At 42.9% G+C, this 24074-nt stretch overlaps 1 protein-coding gene across 2 annotated transcripts in view; it reads left to right on the plus strand.

The window, feature by feature from the left end:
- Window positions 1-24074, plus strand: part of negr1 (neuronal growth regulator 1) — a 134884-nt gene that overhangs the window by 92070 nt on the left and 18740 nt on the right. Inside the window, exons 5-7 of one of the 2 annotated variants that reach the window (XM_079267813.1) lie at window positions 1864-1984; window positions 5029-5177; window positions 15332-15373. In XM_079267813.1, the coding sequence (XP_079123939.1) occupies window positions 1864-1984; window positions 5029-5177; window positions 15332-15373 (312 nt within the window). The remainder of the gene's footprint in view (window positions 1-1863; window positions 1985-5028; window positions 5178-15331; window positions 15374-24074) is intronic. The other variant, XM_079267814.1, reaches the window with a different exon arrangement.

Consider the following 24074-nt stretch of genomic DNA (forward strand, 5'->3'; position numbering starts at 1 on the left):
ATTAAAATAGATACATGTCTGGAGCAAACTGTATTTGTGATATTGAGTCAGAAAATAATTGGTACTTTGAGTATGAGTGTTTCATAGATACAGGAATACACACACACACACATACAGACAACACACACACACACACACACACACACACACACACATACAGACAACACACACACACACACACACATACAGACAGCACATGCATCCAGTCAAGGTCTACTAATGCCCACCAGCATGGAATCCAGCGTTTCATACAGTGATATATGAACAGGAAAGGACCTCGCATAACCCATCTCTTGATTCACTGTCAAAAGCCCTTTGGGTTATTCAGCCCAGCCAAAGAAGAGAGGACCTAGCTGTAAGGAAAGGACAGAAAATCAACATGCACTATGCTCATTCGGATGCAGAAGAAGTGCAGCCATCATCACAGAGCGCACCTCAGTGCACCTCTCCTACATGATCATACGCCGCACACAAATGTTCACATGAATGCAGAGTTTCACAGGTTGGCTTGTGTCTTTTCTCAAAAACAATGACTATGTATGCTGTAATAAAGCATGTGCCCAAGTACATGCATCTGAAATATATGTCAGAACCAGCCTATTAAGTAGGAATACACGATTCATTGGATCAACTTGGCATTGTTTGCCGTTTGGGGAGTCGGATGCCAGTTCGTACCAAGGGGTTGTGTTGTCCGAAGCTAAATCTGTCCACTCTGAGGTCGTCCGTTCGGAACATCTCCAAATGCAATTGGAAGTAAAGGTTTGCGGGCGCTTGGCCAAGCTCCCCCACTGGATCCAGGGCTGCAGCGCTGACAGGTCCAACTCTCATACGCGGCAGTTCACTGCTCGCTGCAGGACTGCCCCTTAAGACTAAGAGTATGAACCTTTTCCCATGTCTCGCAGGCTTTTAATCAGAATGACTGGCACAACGTAATTCTGCTTGTATTGTATGTCTGAGCTGTTGCATTATTTGACAGGCCGTGGGGAGTCAAGCCAAGTCAACACAATGTCAGATTGAAGCCCTGTGCCCTATTATGATTGTTTCTCCTTTTCCCCTTGCCTCTGTTGATTACTGTAATGGAAAAACAGGAAACCAGTCATGATAATACCAGTGGACATAAATGCCTGTATGCATTCACTGTCAACAGTACTTACAGCATGCACAGCTTGTCCTCAGTCTTTAAAAGAGGGTCATTCTATTTTATTCGTCCACAGTATATGAGTTCAGCATGGCTCTGACAATGGACAAGTTTACAATTATAACCAGTGAAACATTTTATTCCATGATTCTGTATTATTTGACTGTAGGGCCGGTAAGGGCGCTGGATTTATTTTGTCCAACCACATGCTGTATTTAACAAAATGCCATTGTTGTAAGTCTATACGATTTAATTTCTTTCAAAAATGTTACTAGAAGCAGGGTAAATATTTGAAGTACAAAGGACCGGGCAGCTTTAGAAACCGTCCATCTGTAAAGCTGCCTTCATGACACTGGCAAAGAGATTCACACCACATTTCAGCACATGAAAGAAGCCTCATTTTGCATTCACAGAACCTGCATTGAGTCTTTGAACTGCCATTAAGCTATTTATCACCATGCAGTGCAATTCATTTATTTTGGATGGATGCCTTCCTCCCTCCCCGACTCCGCCTCCGTAGACTCTGAGTGTTGAGTTTAACACTCTGTAATGTGTGCAATGACCAAGATGTCGGAGGATGTCATCCTCAAGTTCAACAACCCTCCTTCACCTGTGATTCATGTCTTATTACGACTTAAACCTTTTTTATATTTTCCAGATTGCCTTGTGGTGGTAATAACACAGTTATTTTGACTGACCCGCCAACGTGTCTCTGTTTTCTCAAGTTGCCCCAGCTATCCATGAGATGAAAAGCCATGGAATTGGTCTGGGACGCATAGCTCTGCTGAGGTGCGAGGCAGCTGCTGTACCTTCTCCAACATTCGAGTGGTACAAGGGTGAAAAGAGGTGAGCCCAGTGTGATTGTATGAGCTGTCCCCATAACGTGTCGGCTGCACAACGTCATCGCAACTTTTCAAAATGTAGAATTCCTTCTCCTGCGTCATAAATCTCAGAGAAGTGACAAACAACAAAGTGTAAATGTCAAATGAAATGCATTGTCAAATTGTGTTATTTAGTCAATTGTTTCATAGCTGCTCCAGCTGCAATAGACTCACACACAAGATAAGGGAAGAGGTAAAAGCAGCCGCAAGCAAGGAGCTTCGGTCGCACGTCAGGTAAACATCAGCACATCGATTACAATGACGAGAGATGGTATCCAGCAGCTGTGATACAGCTGCCTCTAGTTGTGGGCGAGCCACCATTATGAATATGAATGGAATGGGGTTTTTTTCGGTGAAGTATTTTAGCCTAAACTAAAATCTTCCATGCTGACAGAACAAGTAACCGTGAATGATAGGAAAGGTGTGGTTTCCATTTGTTTGCTTTTCCCCAGAGACAATGTGTTTGTCCTGCGTTCTTCTTCTGGGGTGGTCCCACTTAAATGTTCCTGTGAGACTCATTTGTGCCTTGTCCTCACCTTGCATCCTAATAAAATGTTTGCTGGCAACCGGCTTAACTCATTCGCGACACATACATCAATCAGTCTAGATTCAAGTGTCAGTTCTTGAATTTAGAAACCAAATTACCCCCATTACTCATCATTTACCCACTCCTGGTGAGCACAATTTCAATCATCAGCTCGCACTGTGCTAATTGTAATTATGGGGTGGATTCAATTTATTCAATTGCTAAGGAGGCAAGTTGGCATGATTCGAGTCTTTACTTAATTCAAGGACTTGTTCTTTTTCTGACTTCTTACATGGCTGAATGGTGATTTCTTCATTTACTCCTCATTATTAAAAGGACATTAGCAGAAATACTTAGGCACAGAACACGTGTAGCGTCTGCACAACATCAACACTGACTGCGACTACTCCATTGCCCTCTCACTGTGTATGGGTAATGAAGACGGCTTCTTATTGTCAGCTCTGTGTTGGTGCAGCTATACTATCAGTGCAGTGCTGCTGCCAGCTTGTCTCTATCAGAAGTAGTGTGACAGTTTTGACAACCAAATCTTTCTCCCTGATGTGTCGCTGCTTTCATTCCTCAATGGAAGTGGGTGAATGTTTATGTGTACGTCTGCAAGGGTGGGGGTGGGGGGGGGTCTTTCTCTGTGATGGAAGGGAGCATTGACTCGTTTGATGTTGAACTGGCAAAGAGGCGAGACTCTTGCTGAATTTATCATTGAAATGTGAAACATTTGAGGAGATCGCAGTTGGGGACGGAACAACAGATTTTGAGATATTTGCTGAGCATAAGGTCACACATCGTGTTTCGACTCAGAGTGACTCAGAGTGCCTCAACTCGAGCCAAGCTCAAGATCACGGGGGGGGGGGGGGGGAGGGGGCACAGCAAGGCCAAGATAGAAACACGTCTTCCCTCTGGAGGATTTTATGGTTTACGATCCCGAATGTGAAAATGTTATTATCACACAAACCACACTGATGAAAGCAACCGCAGCTTTAATATCTACGATAATCACGATCCACAACATATGCCGTTACAGAGTGAATCTTAAACTTTACAGGCTGTTAAAGATCATGACTGGAGCGTTATTGCTGGTAGCAGCTTTAATAAATAATACATGTTCATAATAACAATAATCATAATCTTATTAGTATAAAAACAATGATGGTACTCAGCTTCCGCGATAAGACACCATTAGTTGAACTAACAGAATTTAAGATAAGAATACATTTAGGATGCCATCAAATGTTGGAAAAATAAGGAAAACTTCTGTTCAATCTTAATCCCAGGGTTGCTAGCGAGTTCTACTCATGGTGTACAGGGACCTATACTTTCATATACACACAAATCAAGTGATCACGTTTTTTATGAATGAAAAATGTGTTGGACTAGCTACATAACTAAACTACTAAACAGAAAATAAATGAAGAAACAATCAAATAAACTAAATGAATGGAATGAATAAAGAATGTGATGAACGCTACAATGAATAACGAGGAACCACAACCAAACAAAGAGGATTGCATGTGGCCTGATAGAATCAGTGACTCGTATCATTGATCGATGTCTGTCGATTAAATCCGTCGATTGACGTTTTACATCAAATTTAGTTCAAAAGATGTATGCACCGTTAAGCAGTTGAGAGTTTATGAAGCACCGGGGAAGATTGTGAAGCAACTTTATATTCGTTTTAATTGACATTTGATCGAGATATTACGTCTAATATATTTCTATCTGAGATTATTTTATTTCCTGACTGGCGGCTAAGCTGTATGCAGTGCACTGTTGCTCTGTGGCCATCTCTGCATTACTTCCATCGCTTACTCTGTGGCAGTTAGTTCGTCTTTCTCTGATACCTTCGGAACCTGGTCGTCTTCTTCGTTGAGGTTCAACTGGAACCGTTCTTCCTCGTCTCCGTCGCTCTCTCAGGAGGATGCCGAGTCATCTTGTCACCCCCCTTCGTGGCAGCGGGGCTCATTAAGGCATCTTTGCCAGTTTCAAATTGTCTTTCATTCTAAAGTCTTTTCTTTTAGCGTCTCTTGCTCTCAATAGTTGCTGAAAGAAGTTTATGAGTTAAGATTCTTTTCACTGTTTTGTCATCTTTCCGAGGATGTACGCTACACGACCACCAAAGTAAACAATTAAACATTTGTCATTTTCACAGCACATATGCCAGGCACTATAGGATGTATTGTAACCCCCCCCCCCCCCCCTCCTTGCACCTGCAACACAACAATGAACAACGTGTCAAGTGGCACCGAGCTGGTTCATCTCTGGGTCATTTCTCTTCCCCCTCAGTCCTTCAGAGTGTCTCTCCAAGGCAGACGTGACAGACCGCAGGATAAATAGATCTGTTGAAGAGAGTGATGAAGTACTGTCCAATCTGAAGAACAACCAAAGGACGACAAACATTTGTACTGTTCTTGGAACCTTGTGTGGGCGAGAAATAGAGTCTTTATTTTGTGATTGTGTTGTGTTTTCAGGATTATCAAGGGTCAAGGCATCGACATCAAGAGCCTCAGCTCCAGATCGGTCCTCACAGTGAACAACATGACAGAGGATCGTTACGGGAACTACACGTGTGTCGCCTCCAACAAGCTGGGGACGGTTAATGCCAGTGTGCCTCTCATCCGTAAGTTGTCGTTCTATCTGCTTTTGGCTAACTGGAGTGGTGGAGAGTGAGAGGGCTGAAAGAGTGCCGTGGATGTCAGTGTGGGTTCGTGCCCTCAGACGTGTTGATATAGGATCAAAGCTAAAGTTAAACCCAGTGCTGCAACTGGGTGCCCACACATCACCAGTAGAAGTGGTATCTTATTTCCTCGTCATCACTTTTGTGAATGTCGATTGTCTATTACAGTAGCAACGTCTGTATGTGTGTGTGTGTGTGTGTGTGTGTGTGTGTGTGTGTGTGTGGGTGTGGGTGGGTGGGTGTTGTTGTTTCAAAGTCTACATTTGCATGTGTACTGGACTAAAACACCACCTGAAAATGTAAATTTAGCTTTGAGGTAAGAGCATCACAATTACAAAGGCAGCTACGCAGGTCAGCCGTGCTAAGTTGAATGCCAAGTAGCAGCATGACTCAGACTTTAAAGAGGTCTGAGTGGCAGCCTTTACATAGTTTAAGACACCGTGAGGCATGCAACAGAGAGCTAAAGAGGCCAAACTGCTAATGCATCAGTGATGGACTGAAGGATTGTTTAACATGGTTAGGAAAGCATTTTACATCAATTCAGGAACTTAAAAAAAGTTATTATTTGCTCAACACCCCGAAACTAAGACAGTAAAAGTTTCCATAAAACATCATGGAAGTAACCCAGGTTCAATCCCAGGGCAGCGTGATGGTGCATTCCAACAAACACAAGTGGTAGTGTTCAGTGGAGGGCAGCCAGTTAGGGATAATATCCGTGTCATTGCACAAGCAACTTCCTTTAATTGGTCAGGGTGACTGCACAGAGGGGGTGAGATCTTGAGGACACAGTTTGCCATATCGTACCCTCCTGGTGAGGGCTAGTGGATTCCATATGTATTTCGAGGCGGCACGTTGGTGCCGACTCTCCGCTAGGGATGTCGGTTATAACTGATTTGACCATAACTGCGGCAATGTTTTTGAATTGTAGAAGCTACGATATCGATTGTGTCCTGATTCCTGCATTGTTGTCCTGTGAAAACGCATCTCGAGAGACATGTTTGTGTGTGCGGTGAAATCCCATCTCGTGCGAGCCATGTAACATTTGTGTGTGCGCCCGTTTGTTTTGTGTGTGAGTCGTGCCACTCACCTGAAGCATTGAGGAGAAGAACTGTAGAAAAAAAAGTCAAAGGGAACTGGCATTCTAGCCATAGGCCTGTATACTTCAGAAAGCACCTGAAATCGGCATTCACAGTAATTGGCGACTTTTTGGAGATCTATGAAATGACCAGGGAGTTGTCGTAGAAGATGGATATCCAATTTGCTCAGCGTGCCGTCGTAAAGTGACTGCAAAGGGGTCCAACACTTCAAATACTGTATGTCCCAACATCTTTGAGATTATCATCCACCCATTTATGCCCAAATCAAGGTTAAAAAACAACGTTTCTAGCTAATGTACTAAGCTAGGACTAAATAGTTTAAACTTGGTCGGAGTTTCAGAATCTTGTGGGTTGGGCTATCTCGCTCTGTCTCTGTCAGCTGAGTACCCTCCGGTCTGTACAGCCTATTCCCATTTAACAGTTATAAATGATTTTTCAGCGGACAAACATCAAACGTCACATATCGTGACATCCCTGCTTCCTGAGGCCAACAGTAGAGGCGGCAGTCATAACAACTGCAGTACAATGGGAACTAGCCATTATGGAGGCAAAAAGGGAGAAAGCCAAAACTGGATCAAAACCTCTGTGACACAACCCAAAAATGGTACATTATTCGATCAACAAAGCTAGCAATTATGGGATCAATCATTCAGAAAAAGCCCAATAAGAAAGCCACCATACAAAGCCACATGCATTTTTATGAGGAGATCCTGTCTAACCCATGAACACTGGGACAGGTTGTGTGCTGTTGTGAAACCATCTTTCAATCTTTTCAGATGGATTTTAGTTTTAAAAGCCCCCAAACTACCGTACATGTTCCCAACCGCCTGAAACACTTTAGTTTTAGACTTGGACTATATAATATCGGCATTCGGCTTATCATAGTCATAAGGTCCACTGACCGGTGTGCACCGGCAGGGACGAGTCTATCAGAGGACTAACTGGTAAGTTGAATGGCTGATTGAAGTTCTTGAATGCCTGCTCATTAAAGCATACAGTTATAGTCCTATTATGCCAGAGATGCTCATGAAAAGTAAAAGGCTTATTCATAAGCAATGACAGCGAGGGGTTGGGAAACATATTCTTCAACGTTTTAGAACGAGTGTTTGTGAAAGAAAAACATCCATTGAATGTATTCAGTGATGAAATATGAACGGGTGAATTCAATTATTCACCAGTTTGCGCTGCGCCCTGTGATGATAACACATTGTCCCGAGCAGGCCAGAGACTCGGGACTCAAAAAGATATTCCTGTAGAGTTGGCAACTGTCAAAGGAGCACTCCGCTCTCCTGTTTGTGTATGCACAAAAACATCAAAGGCTTGTCTCCCATCCTCAAATGGATGATCTTAATGTGACACTAGCGAGGCCTCAAAGGCAGAGCGTCAAAGAAAACCCTCCGAATAGTCAGAGGAGGCAGCTTCCTGCGCTGCCACCCCCAACTTCTCTCTCTTCCATTCCCTTTCTTTATCTCTTTGTCTGTGTTTCTATCGTGGCTTTGTCTCTCTGATTCTCTTATCTCACTCTCATACCCTCTCATTCTTTTGTCCTCTCTCTCCCCCTTGTCTCTCTTTCTTCCTCTTTAGCATCCTCTTTCACACACACACACACACACACACACACACACACACACTGTGTCTCTTCTGCCTCCCTTTCTCTCTCATGATCTCTGCTTATGGAAGAGAGGCCGATACTGCTGTCGCCCTTAATGAGAAATGGCACGCAATCGTGGCGGTGCACTCTCACCGGTACGTCGATGCAAATAACAAAAAATCCCAGAGGTTAGATTTCACCACGGGTGACTTTGGATTGCTATTTTAGAACCAGTCGATAGCTATTGATGAGCAAGACGGGGGCGGGTGAAAGGGGCATGCATATTTGATAGAGCGTCATACATTGCGGTGCATATTAAGTGGAAACACAATGTGGGTGGTACAGTAGTTTCTTTGGATGTTTCCGTTATGTTTCGTGACTGTGCATGAGACGATGAGGTCAAATGGGGGACACCCCCACTCAAAAAGCCTTCTTGAAATACAGCCACTGGGTAAAAAGATGACATATAAATCAGAATACGCAGCATTCAGGGCTCTGTTTCATTCGTCTCTCGTCAATATTCGGAAGTTGTAGGTCTGTGACGAAGGACGACCTCAGACGGGTTGCGGAGAAGCAGCGGAGCAGGAACCGCGCTACGCCCGTTGCGGAGGAGGACGGCAGTCAGCTGCTCGCGGACTAATATTAACGGCGTGAAGGAAGTGAAAAGGCTTGAACGAGCCAGGCGGCGCGAAATGACGGCCGTGTCTGTAAATAGATTAGTTTATGTTGCTGTTCGGAGTTTAAGCGTCGCCCGAGCGTTCTTTCTGCTTTCTCTCATCAAAGTCACTTTCCTACAGTATTTAGACATATAAACGTCCATATATATTCATGAAATTTGACACGTAGATTATTTGATATGTATGAATAAATGTTATTTGCGTTTGGTTGGCGATCGCCGAAGAAAATGACAGCGTAATGACCGGAAAGGGCGTCACGACGGAATCGTTCGAGAGAGGCCAACAGCAGCTAGCGCCGACCGAGGCAGGCCATCGTTACGTTAAAGACATATGTCGACCAACCAAAGCAGCCACTGGAAGACAGCTGTCTGGTTTCTGTTTCAAATAAAACTGGGATGAATAGCATCCTGGCTTTGTGCGCATGTTGACATGGTTGGTTTTGACAAATTTCAGCATTTATTCTTCTTTTTTTGAAAATGAGTTGGATGAGTGTCTTCCCTGTGTGCTGTTGGACAGGTTTGGATTCGGTTGTGCCAGTTGTGTTAGACCGTGTGGGTGTCTGTGCTGTTAAACCATTAGTCAGGGATTGTGATCTCTTTCAGCTAAGTACCACTTGAAGCTGTGTGTTTAAAGCTGTGGTAAAACACTAACTGAGTTCTTTGGAGCAGAAAGAAGGCACGTAAACTCGTTGTCACTGCCTGTCGGAGTACTCTGTGTGTGTGTGTGTGTGTGTGTGTGCACAAAGCTTTTTATACCTGGTCGCTTTTTGAATAACACAATACCCCGTGTCATCTACGAATAGACAAACGATAGAGTAGAAAAGCACTTGTCACAATTATCTGTACTTCTAAACGTCCTGAGCCAAAGCAGCAACACTGGAGAACTGTTGATTTATCTGTTGTCTTTATTTCACAGGCACATTGCATATTGTAGACGCTGTCATCAAATAGCCAGAGCGAGCCCAATCGTTAGCTTTTGTGGCCAGATGTTGCATTCTGTTATTATCTACAAAATAGTTTTGTTCATATGTCCACAAGTTTATGCGCCAATAAATGCTGGCTTTACAAATGTTTGCGTGGGGAATTACGACAGCACACCCAGCACGACGAGCATCTGTGTAAACTACATTAAGTTTGCTGAACTGAAACAAAAATGCCCTGAAATACATGATCTTTTTTTTTAGTTTTGGAGTTTGGAGAGATCTCACGCAAAAGAAAAGTATAGGAGGAAGGAATGTAAGTTAAAGGCACGGAAGGAAAACCTGCTGCATCCACAGCCCAAACTGTGTGAGCGGTAAAATGCTTCAACTCAACACAATGTGACCAAATGTATGGACAATGATTGGTAATGCTGTCGTGAATGAAAACAGCCTGCTGTTGAACAAAGACACAAGCGGTTACAAACATGTGCGCCACACTTTGCATTCATTGTTCTTAAACATAATCTGTCGTCAATGATTAATTAAGTTATATGATTAAGTTTCACGCTCTGGCCCCAGTTTGTGTTCCTCATATATCACATTCAAGGTTATCTAACAACACTTTCCGCTGTTCTGAAGGCATCTCCAGAATCCTCAAACACTCGATATATATATCATCCACAACACAATTAAAAAATATTCTTATCATTTTGAACCGTCTTGTGCATTGTTTTCCGAACCCAAACAAAGATTTGTCTCGCTCAATTGTACACGGTTTTATGACTGATAGTAAGAATACATGTATTATCACTTGTATTGGTTCATATGGATGTTTCTAGTCTTTCATAGTAAAGCAATAACATTTTGTGTTTTACAACAAGATCATCATAGTGTTTTCCAAAGCACGAGGTTGTGTTTTTCTCCTTGTGCAGATATATACTATACACCACTCACTCACTCACTCACTCACACACACACACACTCACTCACAGACACACACACACACACACACTTTATGATTTTAGCTGAGGTATAACAATCACCAAACTGGCAATCCCCATTTCAGCTTCCCATGTCATGTGCTAGATGGAAACAAACTTCGATGGAAAGATTGAGGCTGTTCTCTCCAATTTTCCGAGGAGTCCTCCAGCTTAATTGGTCAGGCTCTTATCCCCCAGCCCACCTCGGCTTAGCCCTGGAGGTGCTTTTCACTGCCCATACCTCTGCCTTAATTTCCTCCCTTTTCCCCTCCCCCTCCTCCCCTCCTTCAGCAGTAATCGGAAGAGACTGATGGGGGAGAAAAAGAGTCTCTCTCTCTCTCGCTCTCTCTGTGTGTGTCACTGCTCAGCCTCCCTCAGGCAAGAGAGACACTGCTGGCTAGTTGGTTAATGAACGTCGTGTTCGTTTGTCACGCTTATCAATCACTGCGTGTGTAGGTGTCATTTCGACATGTCTCCTCATCTCGCCATTGTTCTTGATGATGATGTTTGTTCCCACACTGTGTGATTGCACCTGAGTCATGGAACAGAGATGCAGGGAAATGGGAGCTAAAGGTGAAACCTAAAATGTGTGTGTGTGTGTGTGATTGCAGCTTCAAATGCAGGGAAGCATTACTGAAGCATTGGAAGGCACGTTTTACCAAGGTGTTTTCATCTTTTCCATTCATTTGTCTGCATTGGTCATAAAACCAGCTGGATTCTGGCAATATTTCTCTTTTTCTGATTGTTTTTCAGTGTTTTTGAAGATAACATGATTTGACATAGTTTTTAAAGGTTCACCTAAAAGTCGCATGATACGTGTCAAAATACGCTGAGTGAATTTAACATGGTGAGGTTGAAGTGTCCTTTATTTCCCCCCAAAAGCACCCTTACAGCGTTGCACAATTCATCTATCATTTGAATGCCTGAATTTCCATATATAAGCGATCATAAAAGCTATTAACATTTTTTCCGTCTCACTGCGATGAGGAAATGTTTGGTGCTGTAGCAGAGTGTTCATCCTGCAGCCCAGCGGGCAATGGACTTTATACTCCACCACCCTCACCAACTCCTGTAGGAGGCCAGATGCACTGCTCGGAATGCTCATCCCTGAATGACTGAGAGCCCAGTGGACGCTCAGCGGATGATACATTCTCTGGACAGCATTTAAAAAGACACAGGATGAATTAGTAATCCGCTGGCTCACAAACTAGCACAGGCTTTAACACCGAATGTTCCACCATCATGGAGGGACCAGTGAGGAAAATAGAAAAACAATTGAATTGCTAAAGAGTATACATGAAGAATGACTTGACAATGCACTCAAATGGAGCAGGAAGATGAATTGGTCGTTTCTTTGGAACATTATATTACTACCTATTCTTTTAAGGCATGCCAAGTAAGATTCCTACTACACTATACCACAAAAATGGCCATATTGTGTCTGTTGGGGGGTTGCTAGGATTAGGATCAATGTTATTGACTCAGCATGTTGGGTTTTGGCAGAAAAACTCCACAAATGGAAAGATATCTTTCCTCTTTGCTGCTTTTGGATCTTTGGTTTGATTAGCTCGCTACCACGCCCAATGTTAAGGACTACCCCCTCACATACTTTAGTACTTTACTACAGCTGATTGAGTCGTGATATTGCAGCTTCAGTATTAACTCCTCATTACGCTTGTGATGCGTTAAACGTAGCGGGGCCCCACATGAACAAATCATGTCCTATAAATCTCTAGCATTATCCCGTCTAGAGAGAACAAAGAGAAGAAGAATCCATGAAATGAAATAGCTGTGAAAACTAATGTGTTCTATCTCGCAAGTGAGCAGGATGTGCAAGGTCGGCCGCCATATAGAGTGCGTGAAATGATGCATTGCTGTGCTGAATGGGAGAAAGAGCCCAAGTCAGTGTGGAGCTACGAGGGAGAGATTGCGTGTCAAAAGATATGTTCCACAGTAACGGACGAGTGTCTGAGAGCTCATGAAATGATTCACTGGTGAATTCATCCTCGAGTATTAATCAGATAGCACCCGCCTGCCTGTTTGACGAAGCAACTAAAAAGAAACTGTCTTCACATATGGGCTCCCCCAGAAGCACTTAAAGTGGGAACATTTTTGGAAGAAAAGATGAATCTGACCATTTCCCCACCAATATATCGAGGGACAAGGCATATCATTTCAAGTACCAGTACTGATTCCTAATTTCCCCATCAAAAAGAATGATGAAATCAAATGAAAGCAAATGTTTTATTGTTGTTTGCACAACAGTAGCTTTTTAAACGGCGACACAGTAGTTAGAGTGCCTCTGGAAAGTGACACAGAGACCACAGATTGAGAGCATTGCCCCACAATTGAAATGGCCATATTGAGTTTCCATGTAAATGGATTCAAATGGAGAGTCAAAGACGGCCTCCGCACTATTGCATGGCCTAGATACAGCAGCTCACTGCAACAACATATAGTATTCTTTTTCTTTGTGCGTGAATATGTGTGAGGTGCAATCATGTCTGCCATGGTTTCCCTTGTGACAGACAGGCTCCGCCTCTACCACGAAGCCTCCTGGAAGAAGGTGGGTTTTTTTTACTTTTTGTGAGGTATAAGCCGTTTTTTAGCTGCGGAAGTGTAAGTTGCACAGTTTGTGTGCCACAAAAAAAACCTGCGAGTCTAACCAATGCATCACTCTGGGTTGAGCTCTGATGAACAGCTTCTCTTTGCCACGCGTCCAAGTTTCTGCTCCCCGAATTAGTCACTGCGGAAATCTGGTCACAGCGGAAATCTGGTCACAGCTTATCTCGATTAAGTGCTTGTTTACCAAACAGAAAGCTGTGCTATTTATTTATTTTTTGTCTTAAACTTCAGCTTAAATGGGCAGTCATATTCACATTGCAGTGATATCTGTAAACCATTCAATAATTGATGCTGCAGAGCAGAGTGTGGCTTTAGCTTTGAGCTTTGGATGGCAGAAATCAAAGGAATTGGCACACTGGCTCATTGGAGTCCTTGGTAACAATAACATCATCAACACCTAAATGTGTTATTATTTTTGGGCTCCAAAATGTGTCCGAAAAATCATACATATTGCTTTCCTTCACCTCTTTGCATCTCTCACACGGGTGGCTCCTTTTGCAAAAATATCTTAACCACAAGTATGGTGTGACATTTTACTCATGCACTTCAAAAGTAAAGAAGATTTGTTTGCTGCCGTCCTCCCTTGGACACAATCTGCTCTACTAGTTTAACACACTGGACTGAACATTTGTGGATGTGACATTATTCCATCTCCCAAATGCCACCAGTGGCTCAGCCTGAAATGAGTTCATAAACTAATCAGATTGGTACTCTTGAGTTCGGTCTGCAGAGGGACCAAAGGCAGACCATTGCCGCATTTCCACTGCATGTTACGGAACCGTTCTTTTTTTAGTTTTCCATCGGCAAAGGTTGTGGATAGTACCTGGTACCTTTTTTGGTACCACCTCGGTTGAGGTTCCAAGCGAGCCGAGGCAATACTACACACCGCTGATTGGTCAGAGAGAATCATCGCTCGCGCCATTCTGCACAAATCCGCCATTTTTAAATAGCCAAGCTGCCATCAACAGGAACCGCAATTCATTTTTTTACTCCCTTGACCGGGAAAAAAAAAACTACTCTGTTGAACGTTACACTACCCGGTACAATTGTCCACACTTCCTCTGTTTGGTTGCTGATGAAAGGAGCCATTGAGTAGGATCGAGGATGTCACGGCAGTTTTATATGGCGTATGGCAATAAGCTATGGATCTGGTCTATATTAATAGGGTACCATCCACAGTGGAAAATGAAGTGGAGAAAAGGACCTCCAACCGGAAGTGAGTTGGGTTGAGTCAAGTTTAACCGAACGATGAAGTGAAAATGAGTCGTAAAAGTTCCCGTCTTTTTATTTTTTTGCTAGTTTTTCTGCAGGTTCATGCAACCTAAACAGGACAACATCAAATAGAGAAACTGCCAGTTGTTCAGCAGACCAAAAGTGTGATTTAAGTTTTTCATCCAATCAGCAAACCCCTTTAGCAGTAGCGTACAATAATTACAATGTTCCCCAGTGCACTCTATTATGACGGAGCCCGAGTTACTTACGACTGCTTTTATGTGTGAAAGACATGACCGCTCGCTCGGCTTGCAGATTTGCTCAGCTTGTCAATCTTGACAGATTTTGCACCTAAACTAGCGACTGTAAATCATATAATTTCGTCACATGATCAAATAGAGACTTCACATTGGACAACCTCAACATATATTTTGTATTTTACAAAATGACAAAAGAAAAAAAACAAATGAATCCTTTTTTTCATGGTTTGTTTTTAGTTTTGTGTAGTTTATGTAGAATCAGTGGCATATAATGTTGTTATAGGTGGCTACTGACTATTTAACCCCAAAAAGGAAATCCACGAGGGAGATGAGTTTGCCTTTTTAAGGGGAATATGTAGCAATTGGCCAGATCATGCTATCTGCCCAACACATTTGCAGGGCCTGCTCTCTCTACAGACCCCCCCCCCCCCCCCGGACCCCACAGGCCCCGGTCTAACCGTAGTGCATCGCCCCAGGCCCCCAGGTTCCCCTCATTTTTTGACCCCTGCAAATCCGAGACAACTGGGCAGATAAAGGGTATTGTTTATGAGCATGTGGAGGTTGCATCTTGCCACAGAGACACCGGTCCTTAATGCATGGGGGGGATCTTTCTCCATTCCCTGTCCTTTTGTCCTTGCATGCATTTTAATTTTTACTTTACGTCTCCATTCTGTTAATAATACATGAATGTCCTCTTTCCCTCCCCCTCCCCCTTACCCCCTCTCCTCCCCTGTAGCAATTATTGAACCCACCACCACTAGTGCTGTCTCAAGCCCAGGTCAGTATATGTCACCATGCTGTACACCAAATCAGCAAAGAGGTCCGCTGCCTCATACTTTCCTGAGCTGAAATTCTCTCCTCCATCTTGATCTATTTCAATTGGCTGGCTGGAATGCCTGCTGGGTGTACAGCTTCGTTGTATGTCCTTTATTTGTTTGATTTGCATTCCTTGGTTGTTTTCTGTTACTTTTGGGTTGGCTTCTCCAGCCTGGCTACATATACTTCCTGCAGCCTGTGTCATCAAAACACCCTGCCCGCCTTCCTTTCATTGCAACGCCACCTCCGCCACCACCACCCCCACGTGGAGCACACAGTAGCGTCATCAAAGTGGCTGTTCCATAGGCCCCTGGGTCTGATGCTTGTCATAATGGCTTCCTCTTCTCCTTCTCTTTCTGGCTTTCTCACCACAAACACCGCCACTCTCCTGCTCATCAGTGCTACCTGAATGCAGTATACATCAAAGGCCAGGAAGCTGTTGGTGGCAAAGGCCTTTGGTTTGTTGTTTGCAAGATGGAATCTCTGCTGTCTTTGTACTTTTATCACTCCCTTTCTGTCTTAATCTTCCTATATCCCTCACCCGCTCTCTCCTTTCTGTCTCTGTTCTTTCCTCTTTCTAGAACAATCAGTTGGCGCTCTGCCACCCTCTTTAACCTGACCTCCTGCTAGTGCTGTTGTCGGTGCTACACTGTCAATGTCACCCTCGCCCCCCCCCCCCCCCCCCCCCCCCCCCAACTGACTGTGTTCTGCTGCTTCCACATTCCAGCCCAGAGTAATCCCCTCTGCCTGGTCGTCTTTTCTCCCTCTCTAATGGTTTTCACAGAATGTAATCTCTCATACTGGTTACATTATGTTTGCTTAATACTGTTCACGTGCACAGAAACATGTCGACATGCACTCTTTCACTGGCACGAACACGCACAATACGCACTGAAAGGAAAACAATGCTGAACTGTTCACAACACGCTCAGATGCACTTGCACTAACCCGCGATCACACGTGGGGATTGATACTGCATGATGAATCCGCTCAGTGTTTCCTGTGACTCTTCATCCAGCTCTGTGGATGAGCGCTATTGTTTTCCACTTGCGTTCTATGGAGACACAACTCTGGATTAGCACGTGTTCGCCTGCGTTCTGTACCTGTCTATCTGAGCCAAATGTAATTATCCATGGAGATTCTGTCAGATAACAAGTTCAAATAAGCTCGGCAGCAACCAACAGTCCTGGCATGGCCCTGAACTCTCATTTGATGTAACGCTTGCGGAACAAATGACAATTTCATGGTCCAAAGGAACACCACTGGTTTCAATCGTGGAGATAAACTCGCTCAGCGACCTACTGATCTTGTTTTGTTCCAAGTTGTATTTGAAGTAAATGTTTTGATGGCAGCCTCACTCAATGGCTTGGTAAAGGGGATTATTTCAGAAAGCTGCAAATGGTTCTTTGTCCCAACCGTTGCTTAATCAAGTTTGATAATTCATTTGAACAGTAAAATATCGCCTTTCATTTCCCCTGTGAATACGTTTGGGAAGATGTGCTTCCAAAGTAAGGGATGAAATTCTCGTCGGTAAGCGAATCAGATCTGTGAAGTGGAAAAATTGTTCATCCCCCACTTGGAGTGCATGTTTCAGCCCATTGATCGAATGACAAATGACAAAAAAAATGCAAATTACGTAGAGAAAACAACATTGTGCACTGCTTTTATATCTGACGTTGTTGTTGTTGTTGTTGTGCCAGTAAGAATCAGATCAGGTGGGCAACAATGTGCAAGTTAATTCGATCATACTTGCATGTATTGGATTGTTTTGACTCAGACCTTGTGTACTTTGATCGTTCAAAGACAGAACTGTGGACATCTTTGTGCCACAAGGATAGTTTTCACAATGATTTGATTGACTGTAACTAGACTACGACTGTATTACTGAATACGGTATGCATTTCTTGGATATTCAAAACATGAATTGTGTATGTAATGGTTATTTTCTCCAAGCCCTGAGGAGTCTGTATGAAGCTGAATTTGTCTTAAAACTACCACAATACAATATATACTGTACTGTCCACATTCTCAAGAATCACTGGCCATGATGCAGTAAGTTGTTTTTCTTGAGTTGTCACAAACAGCTACCAGAAGCTCTTATCAACAAACTAAAAGAGTCAAAGGTTGACACCCAGCAGGAAGCCCCCTGCCCCATTGATAATGTCACAACCACCTGAGGAAACTGAGATCCTTCAGTGTGTGCAACAGGCTGCTGAAAGTCAGCTGTGGTCACTGTACTGTTCTTGGCTATAGTGTGTTGGGGAGGCGGCATGAAGGCTGGAACTGGTAAGAAAGTCCCTGTGGTCGAGCTGGAACTGCACAGTCTGGAGGCAGTAGAGAGGAGGAGGAGGAGGAGGAGGATGATGATGATGATGGACATGATGAACGCCGTCCTGAATAACCCCTCCCACTCTCTTGATGATGAACTGTAGCAGATGGACACGACATTCAGCCACCAGCTCGTCTTAGCAAAGAGCAAGATGCTACGCTTCAGGCGTTCACTTGTGGCCACTGCCATCACAGCAACTGTGACCCCCCCCCACCACCACACCTAAGCCACTCCCACTCAGTCAGACCTGTCACACTCACTACTCACACCTCTTACTGCTCCAACATCAGCACGATCAAAAATGCCCTTTTTCTACAGCTGTCGAACAATGATACTTAAACTTCATAATAAATGTGGCTCTACCTGTTATTGTCATTAACGTTTTAATGTTACTGCTGATACCGTAGTCGTAGTTGTTTTAAATGAATAGTTTGACATTTTAGATGAAAAGATCGACATCACTCTCGTATCTGTACATTTTTATATGAATCTACAGCCAACACTTTAGTTTACCTTATCTTATAGACTGGAAGCTTGAGGAAACAAGTTCATCCACCAGCACCTGTAAAGCTCACTGACATGTCAATCCGAACAAAACGGAAATGTATAAAGTAGTGGTGCTGGTTTGTTAGAACAGAAAATCGTATCCTGTCGAGTCATTTCTCATCTCATCAATGTCGTACAGACATGTTCATACTTGTCAGGGAGCCAAAGACAGAAATAGAAACCATCTGTCGCCGCATGACCGAATCCTCCGTGCCACAAAGGTTTACACTGCCCATGTTTCAAACGGTGTAGACCACATTTTGTTGACTGTAAAGTTCTTACGCTTGTTTTGTCTTTAGCATATGGATTCGTATGCATCTACCTAAATATAAAAGCACTGATCCAATACTCCAAAAGCAGCTGGCTCGGTGCCACCCTGTCATCCCGATGAAATGTAGATCTGCGATAATAGCATATGCTCCCACAGGCTTTCACTTCTGTTCATTCCCGCAAATCACATGACAGTAGAAAAACAATGTTCTTAACACTGTACTGAGCCCAATTTCTTGTCTTTTGCGAACCAGCAGTACAATGCTGCTGGTTCAAGGGATATATGACATTCATCATACATAATGCATGTGACTCTCTGATTCCCATGTGTCATGTCAACTCCCAAATAAACAGAGTTCAGGCAGCCTGAGAGTAGCTAAGTGAGGATGATCCACACACTGTTTCGCTGTTCTTAGCCCTCTTTTCTCACAGCACATTATTATTCATCTTTTCTCCATTATCTGGTGCAATCAGAACAGAATTTCGGAGAAGGAGGTAACCCCAACCCAGCATGAAGCACTAGGAGATAGGAAGGAGAGATTAATGAAGGTTGATGTGTCTTGCTAGTATTGTGGAGAAGGTCATAAAACAACTTGTCTTGAGAGAATCCATGATGGAGCAACCTTTACGAATGGGTTCCTGCATTGTCTTCTGAATTTTTAGTCAAATCAATTTCCGATAGATGTTTTGAAAAATCACAAGCTTAATGAAGACAATTTTCCGATTGATTTAGAATGAGAGTAGGTCATATTTCAATGAAATGTGTCTTTATTCAAGGTCCAGAGCGGAACATCAAAGAGTTAATCTACCTTATTAAGTGTTCTTCCAAAGTCCTCCAAAATGCAAAGGTCACTCACTCAGCTCCCCGAAGGCTCAGGGAGCTGGGCTAATGACATTATTTTACTGCGCATGTGAAGCTTCTTCGAATCAAAGGATAGCTGGATGAATGTGTGTCTGAAATTGATGTAATGTCTTCTTTGGAAGATGACTCTAAACAAGGTTAGGTTTCCTCTTTCAATTCTTTATTTTGATATCTAATGTCGGTACAAGTTGGACCCTTACGGCACATTTTGGTGGTCTCACACTGCGAGGGCTTCTCAATAAATAAACAACTTGTTATTTCTTCTCTTAAGTCCTGAATTAATATTCTCTCTTGGCCATCACTTTGTAAATATTAGACTAACTATTACTGGAAAGAGCTCATATGCGCATTTTGTCTGTCTTTGAAACCATGTGATGCATTGCTTTGGTGATTAAATCTGCAGCTGACTGTTCTTCAGAATACGATCGCAATATTCTCTAACTTTGGCCCGAATACATAATGCAGCTTCAGCATGTGTGCATTCAAATGTTAGCACTTTACATACCCGTTTATCACAATTTGTTTTCCTGATTGGCCTCAGTGGGAATTAATAGTGATAAAAGAGTTAACAGTTTAAAGTAAAATTTGAAATGAACGTTTTCAGATGTTTGCCCAGTTCAACTGAGGCGCTCCATTGTGGATGAGAAACAAGCCGAGCCTGAATATTGGATGCTATCAGCCATTGGTTGGTAATGAACGCAAAGTGACTTCAATGTTCACTGTGTTTCTTTTTCTTTCAAACAACGTCTTTACTTTGTGGGGCTGTCGTCAATATGGTGTCGCATCAGACAAAAGCTCTCTCCATTTTTCAACACCAAAGCTTCTACATCAGAGCCGGGGACAAAATACTGACGATTAACAAAGTTCTTGGGCCCTGCAGCGCTGCACACTAAGTTCTTCCAATGTATTCATATACAACATATGCTCCAGCATATGCTACATGTCCACATGGATTAGTTATTCCTGATTGTAATTGATAACCTGAATGGTAGGTCATCCTGAATTAATCGGTGAATCGTAAAATATTCACAAAAATCATGGAAGGAAAAACGAACAGAATATTAAAGATATCTTTGATTTAAGACACAGTCATATGTTTTTGCTGTCACAGTATGTCCTTAGTCTACCTCAGGATTATTTCTGACATTGTGCAGGAGAACACTGATACTCACAGATTGATATTGGACTCGTCGGATGTGATTGAATGAGCTGAACAGAGTCTTTTGATTCACCCCAGGTGAAGCCAATCGCCGTCGATCAGTACACATCGCCTCTTTTCATAAGACTATCTTCATCTGTTCCTCAGTTCTTTTCAAACCAAACTTGGGTCACATCCCATTTGTTTTCTTTTCAGACCTTTTTAGCGTAGCAGAGAAGCAGTCTGACACTCAAGTCAAATAGAACCAGGTACTAGATTGAAAAAGAGGCTTTTTTTAGAACGTGAACTGCAAAAACCAGAAGTGCTAAAGTTGAGTTTCGTCCAGAGGCAATTACAATACAGGCACCAATGTGACTGTTGATGTAAGCTGAGTCACCCCAGCTAATGACATTATAAATACACTACACTTGTGAAATATTCAATAGGATGGAACATCTCCCACTGATTAGCTTATGCCGGGGTCTTTGTCTGAGAAGACTGGCAGCGTAAATCCTCGAAGTCTGGACAGCAGTATTTAACTGCTCGAGGAGCCTCTACAGTAAACAGCCCTGCCTCACTTTACCCAGCATGCCTGGTGTCAGACACACTGAGCTACCCACAGATAATCCGTTTTTGGCAGTGCATTTTCTACCAGCCTTATCAGTTATATAGAGGCAAGATCAAGAGCCGAGCAAACCTTCTGCAGCCACCTCACGCCGCCACCCCGACTCCTGTCCCGTACGGTTTGTTTTGAGGTGATATGCTGACCTTGGTTTTTTTCTTCGTGCTAACTCCCAACGTTCATCTCTGGGAGGGCCTGATAAGCAGATGGCATGTCATCTATCATCCTTGACCCCTGGATCCCTGGACAATGTAAATATACGATGGCTTTTTGTCCTGTGAAACTGGAAGCCGTGAGCTTCTCCAGTCGAAAAACTGTTGTCACAGTACACAGGTTTAAAGAAATAGAACTGGCATTTCCTCCTTTGCTGCTGTATTACATATCTGATGAAAGTAAAGTAAATAGGAAAACACAATTCTCCAGTGACTACATGTACAAAACTCCTCATAATGCACCACATTATACAGGATCCATCCAGCAATAAGTAAGACCACTAATTATCCTTTTATAGTGCTCCTGAGTGTGCCATCATATTTCCAGAATTCAGTTATTTGATCAACACATCCCATGCCTTATTACAACATGTGCTTTAGTGTAACAGCATATGTTTTCATGAAATGTAGGCCATTATTTCTGATATGCTAATAGCACAGAATATGATCGGCGTACAATCTTCTGTTTTCTCTCAGTAATTCATTTTAATGAATATGAATCAAGGAAGGTGTTATTTGTGCTATTTAGCTGATTGGTACTCAGTTGTTGGTGTGATGTTAGTCATTACGGGTTAGCTTGTCTTTTGCTCTGGCTGCCTGGGCTTTTTATCACGGTGCCCTAAAACACATTCTGAGTGCTCACACTGATTAGTGAAATGTGGGAGATACCGACAATGAAATTGATTTTGTGTTTTACTGTGCTAGGAAGGGTGCTTTAAAACAAAGCGATGTCTCGTTCTCCTTATTTGCTTTTGTTAATTAATTGTGAAACACTTAAGATATGCTTTAAAAAAAGGAACCTTTTCGTGAAAACCTCCGAAACACAGAAATTAGTGTTGATTGTGCGATTGCTACAACACACAAAACAAGATGAGCAGTATTTCTAGGAATAACACCCGTTTTTGTTGATTTGCACCACTCAATATACAGCTAATGGCAACATTCAGTGGGACTGCAGGAAGGCGTAGTTGGCATGCGCAATGAACTGACCTGTGTCTTTAAGTTGTAGACAAATAAACCAATCCAAATATTCTTACGTTAGCAGCAATAACAACAAAAATATGCTGAGAATCCTTGATGCAACATATTTGGTGCCGCTAAACCGATAAGCCATTCAACATCACATCATCATATTGCTACATCATCTAGAAATAATGACTCAACTTCTATTAGATTACATGATACTAAAATAATGCAAATAATAAAGACTAGATCATAAAACAACAGTAAAATCCACCCACAGTGATGCCTTCTGGGGGCTCAAATGAGAGCACGCTGTGTGTTGTACTCACTTGTTTCCTAGTTTACATCAGAGGCGGGTGTTTTGATTACAGTGTCTGCATGGGTAACCAAAGTTTAACCCTTAAAAATGAACGCCCTCATCTTACATTGAACATGTTGCTATTGGACATATTTCGGGGTTTTGCAGTCAGCATTATTAGGTGATCGGTGAAGCATTTAAATCTGATCTTCTGAGGACTATTGCTGGATTAGCAGTGATAAAATATACCCCAACATTTCTCTGATTCCAGACTCTCATTGAGCATTCACAGCACATTTCGGTCTCCCACAAAAGCCCACTTCCCTCTCTTCCCTCTGATCTTTACACTATGAACATGTTGTTATCCATATTAGCTGTTTGTCTCCAGAAAGACCTGTTTTCAGGGTTGCTTTTCACCTGTTTGTCAGTCTCGGATATAAATGGCCGTGCTGCCCCCTCCCTTCAAGCAGATAATTCTACTTACCAAACATCTCGCTCACCGAGTCCCTCTGCCTCTCTGTTTTCCAGCTCCATCATTCCCTTGCTCCCACATGTACCGCTCTCCTCTTTGCCTCTGATTATCTCTCTCACTTCGCATCTCCTCAGGAGTGTCGGCCATTAAATACAAACCTGGTCATGCTGTCAGTCCCACGCACACACAGAAGAAACACAGCGGTGCACACAGAAAACGAAATAACTGTCTTCAGAAGAACAAGAAAACTATTTCACAGACTTTTTTTGCTCATCTTTCATGGATATTTTTCAGTATTTGTGAGGATAGTATTGGTGGTGGGTATTACAACTGAGAGCTGTCAGAGTTTCTAAATTGTGCCAAAGAATCTTCTTTCTTGTATGTGTTTTTCCCCACCTCTTTCTTGAGCTCTCGTTGCAGGTGGTGCTTTTATCCCTGTCGCTGTCACTTATATTCTTTTTCTCGAACATAACTTTTCAGAGTTTGCAGATCAACAAATCGCACACATCTGACATGCTCAGAAGATCAAAGCACTTGATGCATTGTGTCAGTGCTCGCAGGTCTGTGACATCCTTCTCCAGTTTTGATGTTGTATTTACAGCTGCTTTTCAAAAACCTGCAACTTACGAGTTGAAAGTTTGGCAAATACGAAGAAAAGCCCACAAAAGGGAAGTCACCATTAAATAGACAGGAAAAGTGGGGTTTTTTGTCAATTCAAATCTTTTCCTACTTTAATTGGCCCGCTCGCCACAGCAGTCAGGGCGATTAATACGACGACTCAGCTGGAAAGATGAGTTCTGGTGCTCCCAACAACAGACTGGCCTCTGCAGTTGCTGTGTGAGAGCTGGAGCAGCAAATGGATAGTCATTTCCTTTTATGACCACGACTGGCTGCTGCAGTTTCAGTCTTGGTCTATAATTGAGACACCAGGGTATATCCTCTTTCTGGACA

The sequence above is a fragment of the Melanostigma gelatinosum genome (genome assembly GCF_949748355.1).
Source record: "Melanostigma gelatinosum genome assembly, chromosome: 4".
In the NCBI taxonomy this organism is placed as follows: Eukaryota; Metazoa; Chordata; class Actinopteri; order Perciformes; family Zoarcidae; genus Melanostigma; species Melanostigma gelatinosum.